The sequence below is a fragment of the Scyliorhinus canicula genome, chromosome 10 (genome assembly GCF_902713615.1).
Source record: "Scyliorhinus canicula chromosome 10, sScyCan1.1, whole genome shotgun sequence".
Lineage (NCBI taxonomy): Eukaryota > Metazoa > Chordata > Chondrichthyes > Carcharhiniformes > Scyliorhinidae > Scyliorhinus > Scyliorhinus canicula.
In genome coordinates, this window is record NC_052155.1 from 111,604,344 (window position 1) to 111,629,499 (window position 25,156).

Here is a 25,156-nt window from a genome sequence, read left to right on the forward strand (position 1 = left end):
CATTTGCTCCCAGTCAAGCAATGCCTTGATTTAAAAATTCTCATCCTTGTTTTCAAATCCCTCTATACTCGCCCATCCACATCTCTGTAATTGTATTCAACCCTCTGAGATATCTGCGCTCAACTAATTTTGATCTACCAAGCATCCCTGATTTTAATTACTCTATCACTGGTGCCTATGACTTTAGTTGTCTAGAATATCCTCCTGAAACCTCTGCTGTACTTTTCTTCGTTAAGATGCTCTTTAAAATTTCTCAGCTAAACTTTTGGCCATTTGCCCTAATATGTGGGCTCAGAATTAAGGTTCGCTCGATAACACTGTTGTGAAATTGTGAAATGCCTTGGGACACTGATTATGTTAAAGACTCTACATAAATGCAAGATATTATTGGATTTGTTTTGCTTGCTTAGATGGATCAGAAGAGCACTTCCCAGATGTTTTCCCGTAAACGCCACAGAAAGCCACTGGCCCGGATGGGGTACCCGGACGAGCACTCAGGCCTTGCGCGGATCAGCTGCCAGGGGTATTCAGACATCGTCAACCTCTCTTTACAACAATCTGAGGTCCCTATCTGCTTCAAGAAGACGACCATCATCCCTGTACCAAAACAAAAAGTCAAGTAGTGTGCCTTAATGACTATCGTCCAGTGCCTCTGACATCCATCATCATGAAGTGCTTTGAAAGGTTAGTCATAGCACGAATCAACACCAGCCTCCCGGATTGCCTTGATCCACTACAGTTTGCCTACTGCTGCAACAGGTCCACAGCAGATGCCATCTCCATGGCCCTGCACTCTACCCTGGAACACCCAGATAACTAAGACACCTATGTCAGACTCCTATTTATCGACTACAGCTCAGCCTTCAACACCATAATTCCTATGAAATTCATCTCCAAACTCCGTGGCCTTGGCCTCGGCTCCTCCCTCTGCGACTGGATCCTGAACTTTCTAACCCACAGGCCACAATCAGTAAAGATAGGCAACAACACCTTCTCCGGATCGTCCTCAACACCAGTGCCCCACAAGGCTGTGTCCTCAGCCCCTTACTATACTCCTTATACACCTATGACTGTGAGGCCAAATTCCCCTTCAACTTGATTTTCAAATTTGCTGATGACACCACCGTAGTGGGTCGGATTTCAAACAATGATGAGACAGAGTATAGGAATGAGATAGAGAATCTGGTGAACTGGTGCGACGACAACAATCTCTCCCTCAATGTCAACAAAACGAAGGAGATTATCATCGACTTCAGGAAGCATAGTGGAGAACATGCCCCTGTCTACATCAATGCAAACGAAGTAGAAGGAGTCGAGAGTTTCAGGTTTTTAGGTGTACAGATCACCAACAGCCTGTCTTGGTCCCCCCATGCTGACACTATAGTTAAGAAAGCCCACTAACGACTCCACTTTCTCAGAAGACTGAGGAAATTTGCCATGTCAGCTGCGACCCTCACCAACTTCTACAGATACACCACAGAAATCATTCTTGCTGGTTATATCACAGCTTGGTATGGAGCCTGCTCTACCCAAGACCACAGGAAACTACAAAAGGTTGTGAATGTAGCCCAGTCCATCACGCAAACCAGCCTCCCATCCATTGACTCTATCTATAATTCTTGCTGCTTCGGAATGGCAGCCAGCATAATTAAGGATCCCATGCGCCCCGGACATACTCTCTTCCACCTTCTTCCGTCAGGAAAAAGATACCAAAGTTTAAGGTAACGTACCAACCGACTCAGGAACAGCTTCTTCCCTACTGCCATCAGACTTTTGAATGGACCTACCTCGTATTAAGTTGACCTTTTCTCTACACCTTGCTATGACTGTAACATTATATACTGCAGTCTGTCTTTTCTTCCTTATGTACGGTATGCATTGTTTGTACAGCATGCAAGAAGCAATACTTTTCACTGTATATTAATACATGTGACAATAATAAATCAAATCAAATCAAACTGAATTGGGATTATGGCCTCTCCCAGGGGATCACATTGTTTTGTTATACTGTGATGCACAAGGCACTGGATATTCAATCCTGGAAATGGAGACAAGTGGGATCAGAAATTTGCACTGCCTGATGTGTCCATTCCCTGGCTCTATCCCACCCCTGGGTCATTTTCCTGAGGCATAATGGTGGCACGGAGGAGGGAGAGGCACAGCATCAACCAGGTAGCCAATTCACCTCCGCAATGACCATTTAACGACAATTGTTGGGAGACCGACAGGAATTTTCCTCGAGGACCCTGGAAATGGCAAGGGACAGTTTCACTACCTGGGGAGGACTTCCCAGCAGTGGATAGGAGGAACCTGTGCTCCAGACCAGCTTAGAGGCTCTCCCTGCCTGCCTGGGTTCAACACCACCCACAGGCTGCCCAGTGGATGGATCCCTCGACCACCAACCCCCCCACCGTCCGAACAGCAAGCCAGTCCTCTAAACATTAATTAGCAAATTTGTGCAAAATCACTTTGCAGGGATCAATCACTCAGAATGGGGGCTGTGAACCCCATTCTGAGCCTGATGTTGGGGTTTAGAAGCCTGTGGGGAAAATTCTGCCAAAGGTATCAATATTGTGTGGGATAGGTTCGATGGATCAATGTGTCTTCACCTGCCAATCATTGTTTGTATGTTCATTAAACAAAGCAGATTCTGTGAGAAGAACGGTAAGACAAATGAGTGGACTAATTTTCTCCCTCCAATTTTCTCCCCCTTTCTAGCCCCTGTGCACTTGATAGCATCAGCATTTGGTGGTATACACATTTGCAGGCTCTTGTATTGCAAGACTAGGCTGGAATAATATTGTTTTTCTTTTTTTTTAAATAATTTTTATTCAAATTTTCACAAAAAAGAAAACAATAACAGAAAATTCTAAGAACAAAAAAAACAGAACCCCCCCCCCCATAAATACAAAAGAGAAACAATAAATTAACGCCAGTCATTGACAAAAAACAGATATTCAACCCAGCACAAAAACAAAGAGACAACCCCCCCCCCCCCCCCCCCAGGTTGCTGCTGAGCTTTTGTTTTTACCGTTCTGCCAGGAGATCTAGGAATGGTTGCCATCTCCTGAAAAACCCCTGCACTGACCCCCTTAGGGCAAATTTCACCCTTTCCAATTTAATAAACCCCGCCATATCGTTGACCCAGGCCTCCACGCTTGGGGGCCTCGCAGCCTTCCACTGAAGAAGAATCCTCCACCGGGCTACTAGGGAAATAATATTGTTTTTCTGAATGTACAGAACCACAGCACCAAAACAGACAGCATATCAGATACGTAAAGTGACAACTAGCTCAAAGATTCCTGCAACGTACTTCTTAAGTCATCTCGGACTCATGCACTAGCACGGTTTTGGTCTGTCAAAATGCTATCGCTCGATGACAGCTATTACATGTTTACTTATACTTGAAGCTGGTAAGCCTTTTCCACCTTATTTTGACATTTACAGTTTTGGTGTAAATACAAGCTGTATTTTATTGAGGTAATTGATATCATCTGGAAAGGTATAAATTAAAATGACACTTAAAAAATATGTTCATGACCTTCAAAATTGGACAAGATTCCACTTTCTCTTCCAGTTCTACATTGCGATGGGAGGGAACAAAAAACAAAAATCAACTTAGCTTTGCTTCTGGAGGAAACTAACATTCCCAATATCATTCAAGCACTTTGAGCAACTTTTGATATTGGATTTCAAGGAAGATATTTAGAATTTAGAACAGTACAGCACAGAACTAATTTCTTTCCCACTGGTGCTTCCTGCCTTAAAATATTGCCACACCTGACTCCTCTGTTTTTTTCAAGTATTTAAACAGAATTTAACTTGGGAAATATCTGCCAAGAGATATTTCTTCCTCACCTCCTCTCATCAAATTTTATGAATTAAATACTAGCACAACCTGATTGCTGGAATATATTCCAGTTATATTTCATTTTGGTCCATGTACCATTGATCACTCTTTGCAACCTACTGTGCCGGTACATGTTGGTAACCAGTAGGTTAATCAATAATGGTGGAATAGGTGACCACCAGTCAAAAGGGGAACAGGCAAGTAATCAGGAAAGCCCCAGAGTATAACCATTTTGCTGTGTTGGAAAACGGTGAGAGTGACGATTCCTCTGGGGAGTGTAGCCTGAGCCAAGTTCATTGCATGTGGGTGGTTCACACAAGCATTTGGGAGGGAGCACATCCTGAGTGAGGCACAGTCAGAGTGAGTGTGTGTATTTGGGGCACAGTGGGAATTTGGTGCAGTGGGGAAAGAGGTAATTTTTGTGCTTTCTAACTTTTTAATCTTCAGAGAGTGGTCTTTCCCTACTGCAGCACTAGAGGCTACAGGGATGAGGGCTGATTGGTAAGTAGCGGATAAGTTGTTTTTCTCCAATTTAAAGCTATATTACGGAAAGATAAAAGTTCCAACCTTTTAAAAAATAATTTTCTAATTAGCATAAATTTAACATACAAGTTTTTTAACTAAAATATGACTGGGGAGCTCTGATCCATGTTTTGCACAGCCTGCAGCATGTGACAATTTCTCAACACTCCATGCAGTCTGCACAACCACATTTGCAGGAAGTGCCACCAGTTTGACCAGCTTGAGAACTGGGTTTCGGAGCTTGTGTGTCGACTGGAGGCACAGTGGTGCATCTGCGAGGCTGAGTGGTTCGTGAATAGCACGTTTTTAGATGTAGTCAACACACAGCTTAAGGAAGTTCAGTCAGAGGAGGAATAGGTGACCACCAATCAAAAGGGGAACGGGCAAGTAATCAGGAAAGCCCCAGAGTATAACCATTTTGCTGTGTTGGAAAATGGTGAGAGTGACGATTCCTCTGGGAAGTGTAGCCTGAGCCAAGTTCATTACATGTGGGTGGTTTATCTGCGCAAGGTAGCTGTAGGTTTGTAACAGATACGTGTGGACAGTCGATCCCCAGAAATTGAAATTGAATGGTCAAGGAAGAAAAGAGAAGTGTTGGAGATGGACCAAAGTGAAGGTGATAAAGGGTTGGAAATTGGAAGCAAAATTAATACATTTTCCCATTTCTGGATGGAAACATGAAGCGGCACCAAAACAGTCATCGATGTACTGATAAAAGAGAGGATAGGACTGGAGTAGACTGGAACAGAGAATGTTCCACATACCCCATAAAGAGACAGGCAAAACTGGGACCCATGCGGGTACCCATAGCCACACCTTTGGTTTGGACAGTAAGAAGTCTTACAACACCAGGTTAAAGTCCAACAGGTTTGTTTCAAATACTAGCTTTCGGAGCACTGCTCCTTCCTCAGGTGAATGAAGAGATATGTTCCAGAAACCTATATATACACAAATTCAAAGATGCCAGACAATGCTTAGAATGCGAGCATTTGCAGGTAATCAAGTCTTTACAGATCCAGAGATAGGGGTAACCCCAGGTTAAAGAGGGGTGAATTGTCTCAAGCTAGACCAACTGACCTGGTGTTGTAAGACTTCTTACTGTACTCACCCCAGTCCAACGCCGGCATCTCCACATCTTTGGTTTGGAGGAAGTGAGACATGTTAAAGGAGAAATTTTCAGTGAGAAGACAAGTTCAGCCGCACAGAGAAGTGGTGGTGGATGGGGATTGTTCGAAGGAAGAAGTGGAGAGCCCTCAGACCATCCTGGTGGGTAATAGAGGTTTAGAGGAATTGGACAGCCATGACAAAGAGGAGGTAGTGGGGGCCAGGGAACTGGACAAAGAGTCATCCAGACTTAAAACATTAGTTCCTTTCTCTCTCCACAAATGTTGCCAGACCTTCTGAGATTCTCCTGGTTAGGCTGGGATGGTTTTTCTTTGAGCAGAGAAGGCTGTGGGGAGACCCGATCAAAGTGTACAAAATGATGAGGGATATAGATACGGTATATAGGAAGAATCTTTTCCCCTTAGTAGAGGGATTAATAACCTGGGGACATAGATTAACGGCAAAGGGCTGGAGATTTAGAAGGGATCTGAGGAAACCTTTTTCACCCAGAGAGTGGCGAAAATCTGGAACTCAATGCCTGAAATGGTGGTAGAGGTGGGCACCTTCACAACATTTAAGAAGCATTCAGATGAGCAATTGAAATACCTCAGCAGACAAGGCTGTGGACCAAGTGCAGGAAAATGGGATTAGAATAGACAGGTGTTTGATGGCTACCACAGACACAATGGGCTGAAGGGCCCCTTTCTGTGCTTTGTAATGCAATTACTCTAACCAGTAGAGATTAACAAATCAGCTACTGTTTTTGCCATCTTTTAAACTAGATCAGAGTTGTAACAGCCCATTTCCAACCTTTGTATTCTACAGGAACCAAAAACAGTTTTAGAACCAAAGCACTGGATACTATATCTACAATAATAAATGTATTACAAGGAAAAATAGTGTGAACAACTCATACAGGAAGAAAGTATCTATGAATATTGTTCAGTTAGTCATTCCCTAATCAACCACAGTGTACCATCAAACATCAATAGGAATTCTACAATACGTGCTAATAATCCTTTCATTTTTCTACATCCCTACCCAAGCAAATAAATGAGAATGCCCCAAACATGCTATTATACTTCTGTGTTTATTTAGGGTTTTGTTGCCGTGATCACAAATCTGCATTTAATGTGTGCCTGGGGGTAGCTAGTTTGTTGACTGAGCTGTTGTCATTATTGCTTGTCATGCATGTCATAATTCCAAAGTAAACATAGTTTCTCATGCAAATGTGAACAGCTTTCATTAAGCTCCTAGCATCTATGGTGTGTCTAAATATTCTACTAATATGTCAGGGTAATTTCTGTGAACTATCTTAAATTTAGTAGTCTGCTCGAGGTAGTCATTTCCTAGTAGACTGAGGGCTGCCTCAGTGATGTACTATCTGTGCTAAAAAAAAACATCCAGGACCCCCGAGTCATGGTTTAAATTTGAGTGGCTTTGACCACTCAAGCTTGACAAATTTCTCAGCTGTTCTGAGCATCTATGTTCCACAAAGATCTGCACCTGCAGCTGTTCAGTCTCTCACAGAGAGGAAAGAAAATATCAATTTTTCACGGCCACCAGAAGAATGGCATCTTTGCTGTCACAGTTATAATTGATGTTGAAAACTATGAAGCAGATTATGCTTAAACACACAAATTACTGCTGCATTAATCAGGAGAACTACTGCATTATGGTGTGAAATTCACCTCGTAGTGGCTTTACAGTTTCTGTCAACCAACAGCATGAAAGTAGTTGATTTGGGAATTGGATTGCTATCTGAAAAGAAAGAATGTGCAAGGTTACGGGGATAATACAAGGGAGTGGGATTAAGTAGAATGCTCTTCCAGCAGGCCAGACTCGATGGGCCAAATGGCCTCCTTCTGCACTGTGAAAATGCTGTGATTTATTTTCATTGTTATCAACAATTAAATACTAAGAACAAGCATCACGCCATCCTGGAAGTGCAGAAACTGAGATATATGTGATACCTTTGTGAGTAAAGGCATTATACCTTAGCCATACTACATCTTCCGTACTGAATTTAGCATGACATGTGTTCTTGCTGTGATATTAGAAAGTCCTACCAGTTGGATTTTCCTGACCTGTATAAGAGGATAACATCTATTTTTGTATTTCCTGTTGGCAGTCTGCACTACTAAGGACAGCAAGCACTTCATATCAATGTAGTCCAGCAATTGAATTCATTATACCCATGAAAGGAAAGTAATTCAACAGTCTCTACATGAAAACTAATCACACAGAATACGGAAGCAATGAAGTTTTAATAGAAAAAAACATCTATTATTTAGAAGGTCTCACAAACGGTTTCAACAGGGCTAGTGTTATATTTATCACTGCAGACACATTTGCCCTCATAGGCAGACATAAGTAAAGTCAGTCCTTCATCAGACCCACACGATTGGAAATTAACTCCTAAAGAATTTCACAGGTCTAAAGTTACAAGTGGTTCTCTTATTGCCTGCCTACATCATTTTTTTTTTTGCAATTTTCCCAACTTGTTTTCCTTAAAATCTTCTCAAGTTACATAAATTTGCCAATCTAAGAAAGTGAGGAGTTGTCCTTCTCCAAGGTACCTACTAATGTTAGTTTGTTGCTGGGAAGTAAACAAAAACCCTTTAGGGTGTATTTTCCTGCTAGATCCACCAATGGTATGGCTGCACTGGGATGAGATTGCTGCCATGTATTGCTATATGAAATAAACCATTGTAATACCAGTGGGTTATGTTACTATATTCATTTTTCATTTTCTGTATGCATTACTTTAATAGAATACACCATAACATTCACAAGAAAAAGTTATTTGATGTTGCAGAATTTACCGAGAATGTGTTGCAGTGTGTGAAGCAAAATCCTATGGATATTTCAGCATAATCAAAGTTATTTGTGTGCTATATTGGGTAATATGTCACGTGTGATAATCAGAATATCATAGTCAATAATTATCATTTTTGTTTGAAAATCACTAGCTGTGTAAACAACACTCAGCCAATGAATATCTCAAGGAGCAGGTATACTCTGTTCAGATGCTGGGAATTGAAGGGAAAAAGTAATATTTAATATATCAGTGTTACATTCCAGACACAATTTTAGCACAATGTGTTGTCAAGCGTATTATTTTGGCAGTTAAAGAAAATACTTGTATTCAAATTTTAGTCATGAGAACTTTTCAAACAATCCATATTTCCAATCTTACAGATATAATTTCACGACAGTCAAAATTGCGGTACCAGATTTCAAAGCCATAACAAAATGTGTGCCTAATTAAACAGAAGCTTTATGTGTATGATCAGATCATTAAAGCCAATGGACAGTTATTCTGCAAATAACTCACGGTTATGTCATAATCTTCAAATCAAGAATAAAATTGGCAGTGAAACACACAGATTCATCAAGTGGAACTTCTACAAGTAATACTTCTGATACTTCGTCAAATTATTATTAATTTTGATGTATTAAGTGAAGCAACATTTATCTCTTTTCATAAATCTGGTTATTTGTGTAACATTATTATCTCAGTTTATACCATAAGTATAAGACTCTAATATTACTTATGCGGGCACAGTTTATTTGAAGATGATTAATAAAGAGCCAGGAGTGCAGTTTTTGATCAATTTTTAATCAGGTTATTAAATGAAATGAAAAGAAAATTGCTTGTCACGAGTAGGCTTCAATGAAGTTACTGTGAAAAGGTTATGAAGGTTATTATTGAGGATGCAATAAATTTCTATATTAATAGCAATAAGCAAAACTTAAGAGCATAATCGATAAGAAGACACTTAAAGAGATTCGCTTTAAACTTATTTTGTCAGCACTCTGCCAAACAGGAAGACCATGTGCTGCGTGCAGCCAAACTCAAAAAACCTTTTTGACAAGTCGGGTTCAGGGTTTAGTTCACATTATGAAAGGGGCGAACCAGTTCTACGGCACAACTCATCCTAACTCGCCCACTGTGGGCACTTGGGGCAGGGCAGGTCACCGTGAACAGTTAGCTGTCACTTACCCAGGTACAGGGACGCGTTTTCTGTTTTCACATTGTCGTCCAGGTAGGTGGGCCCCAGGGTGTAAATGGGGGTCGAGCCCACGCCTATGAGGAACTGAGCACCGACAAAAAGGGCCACATAGAGCGTGTGGTGATGGCTGGAGGAGTCCTTGCTGACACAGCCAGAAGCCCAGTCTCTGCCCTCGGTGCCATTGCCGCTGCACAGCCCCTCGTTGGAGGCGGACGCGTTCAGCTCCTGGATCTGATACGGCGCAGAGATGAAGTGAGGGAGGGTGAAGAGAGCTGCCCCGATCGCGATGAACAGACCGCCCACGGCCAGCCAGCGGGGTCTGTGCCCTCGCCCCCCAAAGTAGCTGATGAAAACCACCACCAGCAGGCTGCCGATGTCGAAGCAGCTGACCAGGAGGCCGGACTCGGAACTTTTCAGGTTGTACCTCCTCTCCATGGTGGTGATCACGCTGCTGAGGTAGCCGGACACCATGAGGGACTGGATGAAAGTCAGGCAGCACACACACAGGAGGAAACAGCGGGAGTCACCCAGCAGCAGCAGCAGCTGCCTGGGGCAGCGAGGGGAGCCCCCTCCTGAAGCCGCCTTGCTGCCGGCCACCTGGCTCGCGCTCGGCCCGGCTTCCCGGGCCCCCGGGCACAGCAGGCACGAGCCATTCAGCGTGGGCAAACTTTTGCATTTGAAGTGGTCTCCGGCCGCTGGCTGCAGCCTGCCCTGGACATTGGCGTCCACCAGCAGTGGGTTTGAAGTCATGCTGCTGCTGATCACGGAGTTTCTGCCTCCCCGAGTGGATGCATTCAGATGTAGCGGTGTTTGCTGCTGCCGCCGGTCTCCGTGCAGTGAGGAGGGATGCAGGAGGAGCGGGGCGGAGGTGAGTGCACTGAACTCCAGGCTGTCTGCTCGGCACCGCTGACTGACAGCTCCAGGGGGGGTGTGAGGAAATGCAGGGACATGGCGGGAGCCCGGACTCCTGCTCGCTTCGCTTCACCCACCGGTCGCAGGTTACTCTCTACCGGCACGGCAGCAGCAGGCGGCGGCTCAGGGCGCCAGCGGGAGCAGCATTGGCGCGGATGTAGGGGTGGGCAAGGCGAGTGAGAGTCGCTGTGGAAGAGCCGCCGCCGTGTCCATCACCTCTCAGCAGTTCAAACAGCCTTGAGCCGGTGTCAGGCAGTGTTAACACAGAGAGAGAGAGAGAAGCCGGTCTCCCGCCTCCACCAGGGGCAGGCTGAGGGAGGGGAGGAGTTTACCCAGCAATGCTGAAGGGAGGAGTAAGCTATCTGGTTGATGCAGGCAACACACAGACGCTGAGGAAGAATGGAGCCATGCTGGCTCTGTTCTGATCTGCTTTGTGTGTGTCTGTCTCTCTATTTCGAGACCCTAATTCTCACTGTCACTGGCAAGAGGCCGCGAACTCCATATCCCAGAACTGTGCCATTAGGAGACAGTCCTGCCCCGGCCACGACTCTTTAATCGGCTTTTTTCTATATATATATATATATTCTTAACTTCAAGCACACCTCTCCACAAACATACTCATCCACTATGAGTGGCTACAACAAGCCTTCGAGCGAAAAAATGGCCACCGGTTAAGCTTGTAGCATTAAAAAAATATATATGAATAAACTTCTCAGGATCATTGCACAATGCAGTCCGAAGGAGTGACATTGCTGAGGCAATTTTGCCAAAGTTCGTTTAAATAACATCCAACCCAAACTATGTCAGTCAACCCATGCGGAGGAAGGCTCCAACAGGTTTTGAAATCTAGCTGAAAATAATTCAGGCATCGTGACATTGCTTCCCAAAATAACAACCAGTATTAATTATCCATTACGGCGCCGTTCAACTAAAATAAGAGAAGCTTTTAAAACCGAGATTCGGACATGTTCCGTTCTCAACTCTTTCCTTCTGGGATATTAGTGCGATCCTGACAGGCACTCACTGGGTCAGATGCAACTGGATTTTATACAATTCAAGATCACGGATTTTAACAGCTTCTCTCCCCGGCTCCATTGATAATTATGTTATAAATAAAACAAATGCACATGACAGCCTTTAATTTGAGAAACCGAGGATGAAGGACAAAGGCTCATAAAATAGAACACCACAAAGGGAAAAGGAAGACCACTGACCTCGATTTTGCATTAATAATGGTGAGGCTGAGTGTTCACTATTATTAGTGAGTAAATTAAACAGCAAATTTTGGCAGCCACATAATGTGTCGGAAATCCAAATGTTGTTGTCACGGATATCTTGGTCTTCCATTGTACGAGTCCTGACAAATGGACTTGTGAGGGGGCATGCAATGCCCTGAACTGGCTACCTGCCCATTAGTTTCCACTCAACAAGCTATTGTAACTTTAACTTTCAGACAATACCATATATTTTTTTTAATTAAAAGATCTCATGGGCATCTGACTCCTTTTGTGGATGGAATCCACTCCCCTGCCTCAAATGGAAACAAAAGATGTCTTCCAGATGGATGCTGTATTAATGGCTTTCCTGAAACTAATTCAGAAGGGTATTTTTGAATTGAATGGGTCATTAAAACTACTGGCTGTCTCAAACTATCAAGGAGTCGAACAACACATGATGTGTAACCAACACACCACTATTTATTTGGAAATAAATATTTGAACATATCGAAGTCACATTATGATAAACCATTTTGGCTGGCTGCTTTAAATTCAGGAAAATTGCAGAGAGCGAACTCCACTGAAAACCGTCGAACCAGTTGCAAGTCTCCCAAGCAGCCAAGCTAATAAACAGCAATACCTCGGGCGGCACTGCCGCCTCACGGCACTGAGAACTCGGGTTCAATCCCGGCCCCGGGTCACTGACTTTGTGGAGTTTGCACATTCTCTTCATGTCTGCATGGGTCTCACCGCCACAACCCAAAGATGTGCAGGGTTGATTGGCCACGCTAAATTCCCCCTTAATTGGAAAACAAATGAATTGGGCACTTCAAATGATATTTAAAAAATAAACAGCAATACCTTGAAAGTGGGAAATGGAATCCATCAAACTTCCAAATTTGAGTTCAGTTGAGAATCAATCTCCTGGAAATATTCTTTAAGCTGGCAGTTTACTTAAAATCTTCTCTTTACAAGAGCTTCACTTCAACAGAGCATCAACTTCATGCAAGAAGCAGGGCAGCACGGTTGTGCAGTGGTTAGCACTGCTGCTTCACACACCAAGGACCTGAGTTCAATCCAGTCCCGGGTCACTGTGTGGAGTTTACACATTCTCCGTGTCTGCGTGGGTCTCACCCCCACAATCCAAAGGTGAATTGGCCACACTAAAATTGCTCTTTATAGAATTTACAGTGCAGAAGGAGGCCATTCGGCCCATCGAGTCTGCATCGGCTCCTGGAAAGAGCACCCTACCCAAGGTTAACAACTCCACCCTATCCCCATAACCCAGTAACCCCACCCAACACTAAGGGCAATTTGGAACACTAAGGGAAATTTATCACAGCCAATCCACCTAACCGGCACATCTTTGGACTGTGGGAGGAAACCGGAGCACCCGGAGGAAACCCACGCAAACACTGGGAGGATGTGCAGACTCCGCACAGACAGTGACCCAAGCCGGAATCGAACCTGGGACCCTGGAGCTGTGAAGCGATTGTGCTAACCACAATGCTACCGTGCTGCCCCACAATGCTACCGTGCTGCCCCACAATGCTACCGTGCTGCCCCGTGCTAGTAAAAGAAAATCTTAATGTTTTCAAACCTGCCATGAAAGAGACCAAGGTAATTTATAAGTTATAACCATATTGTCTTACATTCATCTGTATCTTTGTGTGTGATCGTATGTATTAGATGTGAGTGATAATAAATAACCTTAGTTGTTCTTAAATTCACAAAACCCTTGCTGCCGATTCATTTCATTGGAAAAAACAACCTGTAGGTAAGAAAATAAACATACCTCTTATACAAATATACTGATGGTGGGCAGCAAAATAAAACACATCAATTAAACACATAAATTCTGTCATTGACACAATAAAGTGCTTGGTAAAAATAAATTACTGCACATACTGGAATGTGCAACAAATCGAAAAATGCTTTGGTTTGTGCATTCAGAAGTACATGAACTTTTAATGCCATGATAATTGATAATTATCATAACTTATTAAAAAAATTACTGCCAAACAAGCTTGCTGGTCCTGAAAACTTAACTTTACAGTTTTGGAGTCTCATAGGGGTGGCACAGTGATTAGCACTGTCACTTCACAGCGCCAGGGTCCCAGGTTCAATTCCTGGCATGGGTCACTGTCTGTGCAAAGTCTGCACCTTCTCCCTGTGTCTGCGTGGGTTTCCACGGGTGCTCCAATGTCCTCCCATAAGTCCTGAAAGATGTGCTGTTAGGTTATTTGGACATTCAGAATTCACGCTCCGTGTAACCGAACAGGTGTCGGAATGTTGCGACGAGGGGATTTTCACAGTAACTTCATTGCCGTGGTAACGTAAGCCTACCTGTGACACTAATAAAGATATTATTAGTCCTTCAAAAATGACTAAGATTGGAGATTTCTGCTTTGAAAATATAATTTCGAGCAACATGTTTTACTTTTTCTCTGTCAATTTACCTCTCTCCCACTGAATCTCATCTTTTCTTCACAATCTTTATTCGTTTTGTGCATGATTTGAATGTAATGGGAGCAATTTAACGGAAACAATTCAAAGTGTAATTTTGGGCACGATGGCGGGGTGTTTCTCAATGGCTGCGACAGTGAGATCATGGCCCGTATTTAATGGCACTTAGTGCCGGCAATCAACTCCACGAGTGTCACGGCATCACTGGCTGTCTCGCCATCTATATCACCAGACGCATGCCTCAGTGTCTCATCGCTAACAAAGGGGAGCTGCTTTTAAATGCTCCTCACCATTGCCTCCCAGTCAACACACAAGCATGGCAGCACGCAGACTTGCTCCACGCTTTGGAGATGCTGGGCTGGCCAGGCTTCTCAATGTTGTGAATGAGAGATGAGGCATTCTGTTCCCTGAGGGGGGTTGGAGGGCCATCAATACCACCAGGTAGTGACAGCAACGGTCATTGCTGGCAGCATGACAAGGAGGACCAGCATCCAATGTCGGATGAAGGCCAACAGCTTCCACCAAGCTGCAAGGGTAAGTTACCACCTCTATCCTGGCATCAGCTCTGCCTGCCACCCCTCAAAATCTCAACCCTCCCTCCTAAACACTGGCTGATTAGGGAAGCACGGTGTCGCAGTGGTTAGCAGTGCTGCATCACAGTGCTGAGGACCCAAGTTCGATCCCGGCCCTGGGTCACTGTCTGTGTGAAATTTGCACATTCTCCTTGTGTCAGAGTGGGTCTCAACCCCACAACTCAAAGATGTGCAGGATAGGTGAATTGGCCACGTCAATTTGCCCAAGAGCTAACTCGTCATCCTAGAGTGGACCTTGATGATGCATGGGATCTCCGAGTCTCCCAGGACATAGCTGTCATACACACCTCCTAGGAAGGGTGCAGATATGTGCATGATCCGGAGGTAGTGGCTGTGCATGAGTTGAACATTCAAGGAGTGGAACCTTCTTCCTGTTAACTCTCCAATGCCCCGATGCGTGCAAGGCAACATGTGTGCCATCAATCATACCCTGGACCTGAGGCATCCCAGCGATGGCAGAGAATCCTGCAGCCCAGGCACCTTGCTGGGCTTGGTCCAGCTCAAACTTGATAGTCTGATGCCTGGGTACACAGGGCATCCATGACGTTAGGGATGAACTTGTGGGCTGTAGCTTGTGATATACTACACAAGTCCCTTCTCCAGCCTGGAATGAGTTTGCGGCAAAGAAACCCAGGACACTGGTGACCTTCACAGCTACCGGGAGGAGATGTCCTCCTCCCCCAGGTGGTGCCAAGTCTGCGAGTACTTGGCACACGTGCCACATTGTCTCTTTGTTGAGATGGAGTCTCCTGCGACACATAGAACATAGAACATAGAACAGTACAGCACAGAACAGGCCCTTCGGCCCTCAATGTTGTGCCGAGCCATGATCACCCTACTCAAACCCACGTGTCCACCCTATACCCGTAACCCAACAACCCCCCCTTAACCTTACTTTTATTAGGACACTACGGGCAATTTAGCATGGCCAATCCACCTAACCCGCACATCTTTGGACTGTGGGAGGAAACCGGAGCACCCGGAGGAAACCCACGCACACAGGGGGAGGACGTGCAGACTCCACACAGACAGTGACCCAGCCGGGAATCGAACCTGGGACCCTGGAGCTGTGAAGCATTTATGCTAACCACCATGCTACCCTGCTGCCCCAAACATGCTGTCCATCATCTCAAAAGACCGATGACACCTGTACACCTTGGGCCGTCACTGGTGTTCGCCTCTGGGTTCCTCCTTGATGGGCGGCTGGATCTTCAGCATGTGCGTTATCCCCCTACATATGGAGTGCCACTTCCAGTCTACATCACCACTGCTGCCTTCTCCGCATCTGGCCACCTTGGCTGCCATCAGCACCACATCTTCTGTGGGACCGACACCATCATCCAGTTTGGTATCTGTAAGGAATTGGAGAAGAGAGACTGGCAATCAGTTAGGGCTACCACCCCAGGACCCTCAAATCCCCCACGCCTCCTCCACCCTTATGTCCCACGCCTTCGCTCAGAGTGCCACCCAGCGAGCTAATTGTGCTGGAAAACGTCGCTCTGCTTACTCACCCCCTGGCCACAGCAGGAGCCCCTAGAGACCCCTCCTGGGAACATTAGGGAGACCGTGCTCAGGTGTCCTCCCCTGATCCACACACTCACCACTTGGTCATAAGGATATCCCCAGTGCTGAAGCTCAGCTCTTGAGTGTCTGATTGTTGGTTGCTGCCTCTATGGTGCTGACACTTCTAGAGGTCAGGCAAAATGTTCAAGGTTAAATGTTTGATTGAAATGCAATGCAATAATCATTGTCTGAGACATGGCACGTGTACCCACGAGAAGCCACTTGAAACTAATTTGTTTATAAACGGTCAACTGTACCTGTATACAAAGAGATGAAAACAGTCCATATATAGCACCAACCATTAATCATCAAGGAAAAGGGCACCATGCCATACACACACAAGTACCTTTTCTCTAGAGAATATCGGTACAAACACAAAACTACAACAGTTAATTTATTCAAAGAAAACTAAACACACTGTATCACCCCTCGCAGGTCCTCAACAAAATGGAGGATCCTTGCCATTCAGTCGTTTTATGTATCAGTCTGTGTCCATGAGTCTTCGTTGTGCAGGTCTTCTCATACGGCCTAATTTCATTGGAACCAAAGTTTGATATCCACATGTTACACTGGCGTTCAAGGTGCAGTAAAACAGCCTCGATGTCCAGCATGTTTGACTGGCAATGTGCTAGCCAACATGCAACACTCACTGTACTTACAGTAAAATCACCAACAATCTGCATTTCTGAGATACCTTCATCAAGTTGCGATTTCAGATCAATCCGCTACCTCTCTCTCTCCCTCCTGCGACTCCCATAAGACCATAAGACATAGGAGTGGAAGTAAGGCCATTCGGCCCATCGAGTCCACTCCACCATTCAATCATGGTTGATTTCAACTCCCAGCAGTAGACTCCTCAGCAGGGGAAAATTACACCGTCCCAGAGCACAGCAGAAGAGAGAAAGAGCTTCCCTTCTCCAGCCCAGGCAGCAGATCATCGTCTATCCTCTCTTTCCTTACTTCAGGCTACAGAAAAAGAAAGAAACAGCAACAGTGGCCTCCAGGGATTTGCAGCCGGAAGCTGCAGTAAGCAGCAAATGCAACCTGCAGCACCACTTGGGAATATTTTGTTTATTAAATGGTCAACAGTAACAAAGATTTGAAAATCAACTGCGTAACATTCAACAAATCACACTAACCAGTAAACAACAAGGAAATGCCTTCATTCCATATTGGTACCAATAGAGAGCAATATCAGCTCATTTGCACAAAAAACACCAAACACACGGTATCACCACTCGCAGGTTCCTCAACAGAAGTTGAGGAGAAATCTGAGAATGTGTTATCATGTCCAAAACATCACCATAGAAATGATCTGTCTAATTGTGTGTCACTTGTTCCACATATTAGTGCTATTCTCCGTCCAGGATTTGCAGCTGTGAAGCTAGAGGCTGCTCACAGTCAAGGGGAGTTAAAGTGACTGTCAGCATACAACCGAGAACAGGACTCTGTTCTGGAAGTGTTTGGTAAGACAGATAGACATCAAGTGTAGTTGCCCCTCTTATGGGTATCCACAATATTTCAAGATGGATTGACAACATCACAGACAAAAAGCTCCTCACCGAAAAGCTCCAGTGCACTTGAGCTGCATGTCCGAAAATGGAAATGGCTACTCACCTCCTCAGTTCGCCTCAGCTGCCTTTGCATCAGCTGCACGTTTTTTAAAAGTACTAAACGATGCCCCCGTGATTTCTCGCTGGGAAGCCGGTTAATTCCCGGGAGGCCGTTACATTCAATCTCACTAATGAGATGGAAATTATTGAAAATTAGGGTTAATCACATGCTCACCATATTTGGGTGCGATCTGTATCTCGCCATTGGGAGGCCGGTTAAATGGCAAACAGATTCCTGCCCGGCATGAAGCTCGATTTTGGCCTTTCCCATTATTTAACTGGTGCGGCCAGATTCACGCTATGCGCAACGTGGGGATTAAACTATGGCCATTATTTACTTCTTCCTTTATACTTCCTGTCTGCATTCCTGAGGAAGAATATTTTCAATCTGATTGTTTGAAGAGCCTCACTGTTTACAATTACCTTGATCCCGTGGTTCTTCTGAACATACAATGTATTTTATAGTATCTTTAGTGGGTACTAATGGTCAGGTTCATGGTAGTTCATGTCCCTAAAGGAGGCAGTGCAGGCTCTTGACCTCTCTCCAGTTGGCAGGATTAAATTCCGTCCTCAGAGTCCGGAGAGTGCTACAACTTTGAGGTTTGGGTAAAAATTAGGAGACTGTGAGGAGACTTGATTTCATCACAGATTCTACAGATTAAGGGTGGACAAGAAATGAGCAAAGAAGATGGTACTGTAGCCACTGTAGCCACCTAAAATGGACACTGAACCAGACAAAATGGAGAATCGCTAAGACTGTAGGGAAAAACAGTTTAGCCAAGGCAAACAGCCTGCAAACACTCATTAGCATTTTGCAAGCAGCAAAACCAGTTTCTGGCCAGGTGGAAGATCTCCAACCAAAGGTGATAATGGCAGAACGTTCTACATACTAATGAGGCAGTCCAGATCTAGGCACACACAATGGCAACATTTGGGTTTGAATAAGATACTTTAAGTGGATGTCCAGACAGAGCGGCACCAGAAGTATCCACTATAGAAACCGCCCCCACCATCGAGAAAGACCCTCACATTGGAGGAATTCAAAAGATATCGATTGGAAGCGATCCAATCGATACCTAAAGGTAAAGCCCGCCCAGAAAGAGGGAAGGACATTGGGGACCCCTATAAAAATAGACCCCACACATGGTCCTGTCTGTTGTTTCGTGCTCCGGCTTTGACCAAGACCTCCAACTCGTATCCTGACTCCAGCCGTTGAGCACCAGCCGCCGAACCGTAAGTGCCAATACGACGCTCGCTACGCGAACCAAGCCCGCTAGACCCCCAGTGACCAGCACGCTTTCTGAAGGTTGCAGACCAAGACCGGGACGAAGGCCTCGCTCCCTGACCTTGCCTGTTCCTGTGTAGTTAAGTATTCTGTTTGCTTAGTTTAGTCATAGCTTAGTCCCTTAGTGTGTGCATGCGTATTTATTATAATTGTATAATAAATATTGATCGTTTGGAACTTACTAATCGGTGTATCGTTTTATTACTTTGAACCTGACCTTGAGATATTTTGTGAGTTGTCTATACGGCAACTGGCGACTCCTGAGCTGAAAGATACATAGACAGAGCCTAGTGGTGTTAAGCACACGGCCTTTAACAGAGGCAAGTTAATACACCCCAATAAACGCGTTTTACACCCATAGCAAAACGTGCAACAGTACCTATAAAATAGAGAAGTTTGAGCACTGCCCAGATGACCGCATAAAGACACTATCCAGTGTAGCATTAAACCATACAGAAGCCTACTGCTGAATCAGCTGACCTCAGATGAGGTGCTGCAATTGGATTCAGCTCCGCTGCATGAGGGAAGGGCAAACTAAGCACTGTTCCAGTTCATAATTACCAGTCTGTGACTCAGGCTGGATAATGTATTTGTATTGACATTGAATGTGAACAAAATCACAGTCAACTATGATGCTCTCAAGAACTTAATGGTGTACAGTAACCCTCCAGATTCTTTTTTTTGTAAAATATTTTTATTCCCCATTTTCACATTTTCTTCAGAATTTACACCCCACCAACAAACAGTAAACGGTAACAAATACAATGTCAATCCCCTCATCAATAACAACGATCCCATCCTCCCACCAGCCCCCAAACAACGACCCACCTGACAATATAAGCATCAAATAAAATGAAACCTCCTAAGGAGGAAAAAAGAAAAAGGAATCAGGAATCGCCTATGGTCACCATTGACATATATAGTCCACCCCCCCAACCCCCCCCCTCTAATATTCAACACCATCCAATCCCCGAAAGAGTACCGTGAATGACACCCATGAATTGTAGATCCCCAACTACCCCCTTCCCAGACTCCTCCCCTCCACTTCCTCTAGTAAACTCCTCCCCCGAACATTGGTTCCTTCCCCCAAATTTTCACCCTGGCTAGACTCACCGAAACCTGTTCTACCAGGCTCCGATAGTTGCAGCCCCTCCCCCACCTCACTCCCGTTCACTGGCCGGTTTACACCAGCCAGCATAGAGGCCCCCGCCCGGGTCTCCTTCCCCCTTGCCCGGTCCCAGGAAAACCAAGAAATCCCCTTCAGCACACAACCCCCACATACACACCCAAGCCCCAAAGAATCATCATTGCAAATGATAGTCCCAACTCTTCCCTTGTCCAAATGTACAGCGTCAACTCATTTAGTATATACACCAACACGCAGTGAAAAAATAAAGTTACATGGGGCTACATCGGCACACGACCCGCTCTCAGTTTTGTCAATTCTGTCACAGTCCTTCAGCCTTCGCAAACTCCTCCGCCACTTCCGCCGTCCCAAAGTAAAATCCTTGGATTTGTAGGTCATCCTCAACGTAGCTGGATATACTATGCCGCACTGCACAATGCTGATGTACAGTGCCTTCTTCACCTGCCTGAAGGCAGCCCGCCTTCTCGCCAGCTCCACCATAATGTCCTGGTATATGCGTATACCAGCTCCAGCCCACTGCACCACCCGCTTCTGCTTTGCCCGGCACAGGACCGTCTCCTTCATGCTATACCTATGGAAACATACAGTTACTCCTCTTGGCGACTCACTCGCCTTTGTTATAGGCCTCCACGACCGATGAGCCCGATCTAGTTCGTATCGAGAGGGATCGTTCCCCCTCCACCAATAGCTCTGCCAACATCATGGCAAAATACTCCATCGGCCTCGGGCCTTCCACCCCTTCGGGGAGACCCAGAATCCTTAGATTCTGCCACCTGGAACTGTTTTCCAGGTCTTCCATTTTGGCTCGCAGACTCTTGTTGGTCTCTATCACCTTCCGCAACTCCTTCCCCATCAAGGTGAGTTGATCACTGTGCTGTGATAATGCCTCTTCCATTTCCTTTGGTGTCTCACCCTGCTCCTGCACCTCCGCCGCTGCGCTCGATACCGCCGTCCTCACCGGGGCAATCACCTCCTCCACCAACACTTTCAATACCGCCCCCATCTCCTTCTTCATCGCTTCCATGTGTTTTGTGAACTGTTTTTCAAGTTCCACGGCCATCACCTTGGTCATTTCGTCTGCTGTGAGCTATGAGGCCTCCCCTGGTGCCCCAGCCTCCACTTTCCTTACAGTTCCTGCGTTGTCTTTACAACTGACTGGCAGATCTCCATAAACCCCCTGTTTTCATGGCCGTTTTTTTCCCAAACTTGGACATTTCTCCTCCCTGTGCCTTCTTACAGCTTCTTCCTCCTCCGTTAACCTGGGACCGGGCGTTAAGACCCACCCTCTGTTAATCCCTGATTATTTTGCTGTCAGTCTAGATTCAATAAAATCTGAGATGGATTTGCAGGTATCATATCATTTAATAATAACTAACTTGCAAGGCTGACTCAATCCATAGGACCTCAGGACACACACACACTGTCTTTTGAGAGCCCAGAATAAAGAGAGAGACCGAGGACAAAGGGTCTCTACAGATATATTCAAAATCACAGTAAGATTCAAATATAAGCTTCCCATTGGTCATTCTATACACCTCCTGACCTGGCCATATATCCTGATTGGGTCACTTTGCATTTCTCAATCCTGGGCCCCTTGTTACCCAGCATCCTTTTCACTATTCTCTCCACGAGGCCAAGCTCCCCTCCCTCTTCCTAGCCATGCTGTGCTCATCCCTTTGTTCTCTGTCTGTGAACACATTACCCTCAGGGTCCTACTGTCCATCATATTCGTTTGTTCACCTCCTCACCTCCAGATTCTTAAACAGTCATCACTTTGGCAACATTCAATGAACTATCGTCCAGAAAAAGTAATTATTTCAGGAGAAATGCAGGCAACAAAATGGAGAAAGGAGAGAAATGTTGTAAATGGCTTCCTTGGAAAACATTTTCATGATCCCAGAAGTTATAGAAATATTTTTCCACTCAGCTAAATTCTGTAGCGTAACATTTCTACATATAGCTATCTTTATCCCTAATCAAACCAGGTACCCATTCCGTTCATTGGTGAAATCAGCATGTTTAAAATTAATTTGCAAGATTAACTTTCTCCGGACAATTCATGAATTGTGTGAATAGCAAGAAACCCGGCATTAATTTAAAAACCATCTGAGATATACTTCCCAAATGTAATGGAAAAATGCTGCTCAATATAAAGTCATATTCACATATATGAACAAGGAGGTCTTGTGGGTAGTATCCTTGCCTATGAGCTAAGAGCTCAGGATTCAAGTCCCAGCCCAGGTGTCGCTGAGCAAGGAACAGCCGAACAGGCTGATTATCAACTTCTGAAGGGCACCAATGGAAATTATGAGAGTAAGAGAAATTCATGTTCAGCCTTATGATGGAAAGAAATTGGAAACTTTTTCATAACTATCCATAGCTTCAGGTATACAATATAAATGTAATGTTACGATCCCAGACCAGACCCCAACAGTGGCTCGGATACTGGATTTTGTAAGATTGTGAGGAAAGGATGCCTCGCTCCAAAAATCGTTGCATGAAGAAAAAAGATAATGGTGTATTAAAATAAAACTTTATTACTAGTACAGTTTTAAAATATCTTTAACACAACACCAGAAAATAACTTACAATTACCCCTTAACTATATCACTCAATATAGTGAATACCCAGGTTCAATTCCAGCCTTGGGTGACTGTGTAGCGTTTGCACTTTCTCCCCATATCTGCCTGGGTATCCTCCAGATGCTCCAGTTTCCTCCCACAATCCAAAAACAGGCAGGTTCAGTGGATTGGCCATGCTAGATTGCCCCTTGGTTTCCAAAACATAAACATATGGATGATAAGGAAATAGTGTAGATGGGCTTTAGATTGGTTTCACAGGTCGGCGCAACATCGAGGGCCGAAGGGGCTGTACTGCACTGTAATGTTCTAAAAGGTTAGGTGGGGTGACTAGGTTCCGAGGATAGGGTGGGGGCATGGGCCTAGGTAGAGTGCTCTTTCAGGATCGGTAGAGACTTAATGGGTCAAATGGCTTCCATCTGCAATGTAGGGGTTCTATGATACAATACTCTTAACTGCTATCTCTATTCCCACTCAAACAAGCAAAAATCCCGTCTCAGTTTTCAATCCACTGCTAACAAACAATGGCACCTAGGAATACTTGATTTTCAGAGATGTTCTTTGAGAGAGATCTCTTGACACTACCTCAAAGAAAAGATCTGACCCCTGCCAGATCCATGCAGAAACTCTGGCTGCATGTCTTCAGAACCTGTTTCTCAGCTTGTTTCAGCTCCCCTAATTCTCAGACAAGTCTGCACTACTTTAAAGACCGTTAATCTCTTTTAACTGAACTACTGAGAGCAAACTGCTTGACTTGTGCTCACAGCTTCATTCTAGAACTGCATTAACTTGCTTTCTGCAAAATACCTGATGCCTTAGGCTCCACCCAGCAACAACATCATCTTACTAAACTGAAATCTAATTAATTCCTTTGGCAATCCCCATAATCCAAACAGCATTCAATTAGCACAAGTTTTTTATGAAACTTTAATTGCACCCTTGGTTCCCAAAATAAACTTGCCTTTCAAACTAGGATTTATCTTAAACATGATTGCAGCCGTCAAACCCAGTCCTTTAACCCTTACTGTACCAAATACCTATAGTACAAAATATCTGAAATTCCTACGTTCATCACAGTAAAGTTAATGTTGCCACAGTACACAGGCTCATTGGACAGTAGGTTGGCTCAGATTGGCGCCAACAGCATGGGATTCAATCCCTATTATAGCTCGGTGAGAATTTGGGACCAGCTTTCTTGCCCTACCCATGGTGGAGATCAGGCAGGGAACTGAATAAGAACCACATGTATATCCAAACTGAATTTTTCTAAGATGACTTTGACATTTAAATGCAATATGCTTATTGTAACACTATTTCAGTGGATCATTCTTTGGAAGTGTTTGTTTTAAAATTAAAATTACAGATTTGTTTAAAATTTCTCGTTGGTAATATAAGCCATGGTATTTCATTTTTTAAATTAAAAATCAATGCTGATTTTCATATCCCGGAAATCTGAATGAACCACAGTGACGAACATAACTGTTAGCTGTCACCCCACCAGCCACGTCAACAGGAATACAGCTAAAGTGGTTATGTCTTCCATTAACTTATTCACCTTTCATTCTATTTAATCACAGTCAATTTTCTAAATGTTTTCTATATCATAAGCCTATGGCACTGTGCTTTTTTATCTGACCTTAGCCAAAATGATGATCGGGGCTTTACAGTTTCCCTAAAGCTCCTGGAGTAGCAAAGTGAAAACATCATTCAGGGTTCCTGCACATGACTGCTGCCCTTGTAACTCCTACTAGAAAGTGTGCTGTATGGACATTGGGATATAACTGTGGCCAACTGTAATCAGTGTCTAAGACCACAAATTCAGGATGACCAATTGGGGGAGTACCAGTGGCCGTTAGTACAGAACTATAATCTTGTATGTGTCAACACCCACACGAGAGAATATGCGAAAAGTGGACAACGGCAAAATGCTCGCCCTCTATCCTTTATCTGTATAAGGGATTGTATCAAAGAAATGTAAGCAGATATAATACACAAGCGTGTCAAAATAGGAACCATATATGCTATTTTCTTGAATTAATTGCCAAAAATCAATATTGAAGCAGTTATGTTCAAGTCAATATTAAATATGATACTTTAAAATGAGCTGCTAGATTCTGCACAGCAAAGTATACCTCAGCACTTCTTAGTTAATTATTCTTTCCACTGCAGAAGGTAGAAGGCCAATATCAGGATGTCATATAGTTTTGATACTTCTGCATGTTCACCAATGTGATTTTGCACCTCAGAATGGCCTTAAATGACCAATCTGCTGCTCACCACAATATTTCA

At 44.4% G+C, this 25,156-nt stretch overlaps 1 protein-coding gene across 2 annotated transcripts in view; it reads right to left on the reverse strand.

The window, feature by feature from the left end:
* LOC119972603 (solute carrier organic anion transporter family member 5A1) overlaps nucleotides 1–10,703 on the reverse strand; it is a 257,638-nt gene extending 246,935 nt beyond the window's left edge. For both annotated transcript variants that reach the window (XM_038809568.1, XM_038809567.1), the window contains exon 1: nucleotides 9,483–10,703. In XM_038809568.1, coding sequence (XP_038665496.1) covers nucleotides 9,483–10,242 — 760 coding nt within the window. In that variant the 5' untranslated portion in view covers nucleotides 10,243–10,703. The remainder of the gene's footprint in view (nucleotides 1–9,482) is intronic.
* Nucleotides 10,704–25,156: the final 14,453 nt, after the last annotated feature.